Source organism: Cyprinodon variegatus, unplaced genomic scaffold, assembly GCF_000732505.1.
Source record: "Cyprinodon variegatus isolate N-32 unplaced genomic scaffold, C_variegatus-1.0 Scaffold621, whole genome shotgun sequence".
Lineage (NCBI taxonomy): Eukaryota > Metazoa > Chordata > Actinopteri > Cyprinodontiformes > Cyprinodontidae > Cyprinodon > Cyprinodon variegatus.
In genome coordinates this window covers 94,516-97,894 of record NW_015151074.1, presented here as the reverse complement: position 1 = coordinate 97,894, position 3,379 = coordinate 94,516, and the positions used below count along the sequence as shown (strand labels likewise).

General features: G+C 44.2%; 1 protein-coding gene across 1 annotated transcript in view; it reads right to left on the bottom strand.

The window, feature by feature from the left end:
- nkx6-1 (NK6 homeobox 1) overlaps positions 1–1,389 on the bottom strand; it is a 3,017-nt gene extending 1,628 nt beyond the window's left edge. Inside the window, exon 1 of the mRNA XM_015393028.1 lies at positions 514–1,389. Within this exon, the coding sequence (XP_015248514.1) occupies positions 514–1,075 (562 nt within the window). The 5' untranslated portion in view covers positions 1,076–1,389. The remainder of the gene's footprint in view (positions 1–513) is intronic.
- Between the last annotated feature and the right edge of the window lie 1,990 nt (positions 1,390–3,379).

Here is a 3,379-nt window from a genome sequence, read left to right as displayed (position 1 = left end):
ATATATATATATATATATATATATATATATATATATAAAAAAAAGTATACGGTTTTCCTGTCCTTCATTTATACAGTGAGACAAAAACTGATGTAATGTATTTTTTTCTTTAGAACTAAAATTAATTGAGTAAATAAAAAAAGTCTTTATTTTTATTTACTTATTTATTTACTCACTTTATTTAGTTCTAAATAAAAGTTGTTTATATATATATATATATTTCCCTCACCTTATTTTTTTGTTCTAAATAAAAAAGTAAATGACATCACTTTTTTTGTCTCACTGTATAAATGAAGGAAAGAAAAGCTGTTTTGTATTAATATATATATATAGAAAAATTATACACATGATTTTCTTTATCTTGTCCTTTTAATCACAGTAATGTTAAATAAAAATTATTATTATAGCATTGTTGTTGTCAAAGGAAAAAAGCTGTTTATCTGTAAAGTTTTTATTATTTTAAAGATGAAATGTTTTTTGTAATCAAAGTGTTTTAGCAGCAGAAAGACTCACGGGGCGAACAGGCGAACCGGGCGTCCCTCCAGTGCGCTCCCTGCATCACTCCCGGCCAGAAGATCGGCGTCCTCCCCGGGAGCTCCGCCAGAGGTTTCGGGTACCTGCCCACGGCCACAGCCGCGGCGCCGGGGCTGAAGTAAAGCCCGGGAGGCGGCGGCGGGCTGAGGCTGCCGAACCGGGGCAGGCCGGACAGGATCCCCGCTGAAGAGGAGGCCACGGCGGCCGCTACCACCGCCGTGGCCCCGGCAGCGGAGGCGGCGGGCCGGTTCAGGATGTCGTTAATCCCGTGCGGGGTGGCGGAGGAGCACTGCTGCGGGGAGCCCAGGCCCGAAGACAGCCCGGAGGAGGTCTTGATCCCGGGGGAAGACGCGGCCATGCCGCCGGGGTTGGGAGAGGTGGTGGCCGGAGAGGTGGAGGAGTTGGGGCAGGTGGAGGAGAGGGGGTAGGCCGGGTACAGGGGGGTCTTCATCTCGGTCATGCTGTGCAGAGCTGCCAGAGGCGGGGTGCTGAGGAGGAAGGCGCTCTGTCGGGACCCGTCCATCTGACCCACCGCTAACATTACCGCTACGGGGGGAGACCCGGAGGATGGGGCGCTCTGCGGGCTCTGCGGGCGCTGCGGGCTCTGCGGGCGGCTGCTCTCCACAATCCAGGCTGAAACTAAAGCGGCTCCTCTCTGGGTGCAACACCCATCCCACTGCGCCTGACTCGCTCCCAGTCCCAGAACGGTCCAGCAAAGAGGGGGCAAAGTTCCGATCCTAGCGGGGGGAGTGTGGGGGGGCCCTGGGCAGGTCCGGCGCGGCGCGCGGAGCCGCTCTGATCCGTCCGGAGGGTTCAGAGGAAACCATGAAAAGTGATCCTCCGCTCAGCATCTCCATCAGCTGCGACTCAAACTTTCAGAGCCGGAGGGGGGGGGCTGTGTTTGGATTGGGTGACCCGGACATGACGCAGTCCGGCCTGAGTCACGGAGCCTCCTGATTGGCTCAGCGGCTGAACGCATTTACATCAAAGAGGGACCGAGAACCGCGGGACATGATGATGATGATGATGATGATGATGATGATGATGATGATGATGATGATGATGATGATGACTGAAAATAAAACTGAAGCTGGAAACTGGAATCTATTCAGTCTATTTCTATAATAAACTATTTGTCTCTAAGGGAAACCAGCTGACCTAATAAACTTAATGTGAACTAAAAATAGAAAATCTACATAAATCAAGATTTACTGTTAATATTTTAATTCGTTATGGAATAAAAAGTAAAACAAACATAAATAAAACTTTCTTTAAACTCTGCGCGGTATTTTAAAGCTGTCCTCCCTGTGGTATTTAACCTGAATTCTCACACTGAGAGACATTAAAATAATTATCTAAAATTAAATAAATAGCTTCCTTATATTTTCCAGTTTGAGATATACATATTATTATTTTATTTATTTATTTCCTGCTTCCTCTGACGCGGTGGGCCTTTATTTGTCCCCCTCAGGCTTCCGTTAGGTTTCTGTTCTGATGCCATTACCGACCAGCTGTTCCATCAACCAGAAATAAAGAGCGAACTGGGAGGGTTTCTGTCAGAGGGATGCTGCGTCTAACAATTTTTTTAATTCATTATTTACTAGTTGAAAAAAAAAATAAAGTTTGTGAATAAAAAGAAAAATGCAACGAATAAATGTTTCAGTTCAGATTATGAAATCAGCACGTGCCACCTCAGACAATCCAATCAGAGCTTCCGGATTAAAGGCTGGTGGAGCAGAGGCGCTGCCATGGTGACCAATCCCCGCGGACAGACCATAATAACAACAACCAGGGAAATGATTTAATTAAAACAAACAATTCAGTCTAAATCAAACCTGGTTTGGTAGAAAAGATCTAATCTGTTAATCCTAATCTGACCCAGCAGTCAGATTCCCGCTCATCTAATCCATTTTATTTAATCCTAAACACCTCGGTAGACATTTTGGATCGGAGGAACTAAACTGGACCTGAGCTCCTACCTGACCGGAAGTCAGGCTCCATGGATTCTGACATTTTGGATGAGAGAAAAAAATCTGACAACCCAAAAATTAGAGCTAATTTATAATTAAGCTGTAATTTCAGTTTAATAGGCTACTATTTTAATGCGGTTTTTTTTTTCATTTTCTTTTTTTATTCTTAAATATTTCACTGATGGAGTTCAAACTGTTTCGTTTCTTAAAATTAAACATCAGATTAATTCATCGATTAAACTTTTTTTTATTAATGAGAATCATTTATCCTGTTAAAAGTTAAAAGTGTAACAAAAGTAATTTCCTCCTGGGAGTATTAAAGTATTTCTGATTCTGATTAAATGCTCCTTTTTAAAGTTTTAAATGAAAAAAAGAAAAACAGGATGTTATTTGGCCTTTAAATGCAACCATCAGACCTTTAAATCCTTCCAGCCTTTGGAGGCCTGGAGAAGAATCCTCGTCCTTGATCAGAGGCTGGGATCAGGAAACCTCCACCTGCTGCTGGTGGAGCAGCAGAAAATCCATGCAGCTTAAAAATCCCAGAAAAGGAGGAAACCAAACCAAGAAGCAGGAGCTGCTGAGGCCTCCTGCTCTGGATGAAGACATGAAGCATCAGGCTCCATTTCCAGGTCTGTTCCCAGGCTGCAGCAGAACCTGACCCCCAGATTAATTCACTTTAAGCTCAGTTCCAAACTTTACATGAAGAAATAAAGCTGGTTTCTATGGAGACCGGTTGATCTGTTCCTAAAACGCAGCTGAAAGCAGTTCAGCACTCAGGATGGAACAGTTCCAGTTTACTCCCATCCAAGGTGCAGGTGGATTTTCTCTGATCCACTGGCGCCCCCGCGTGGACAGCAGCAGTAACAGCAGCCAGT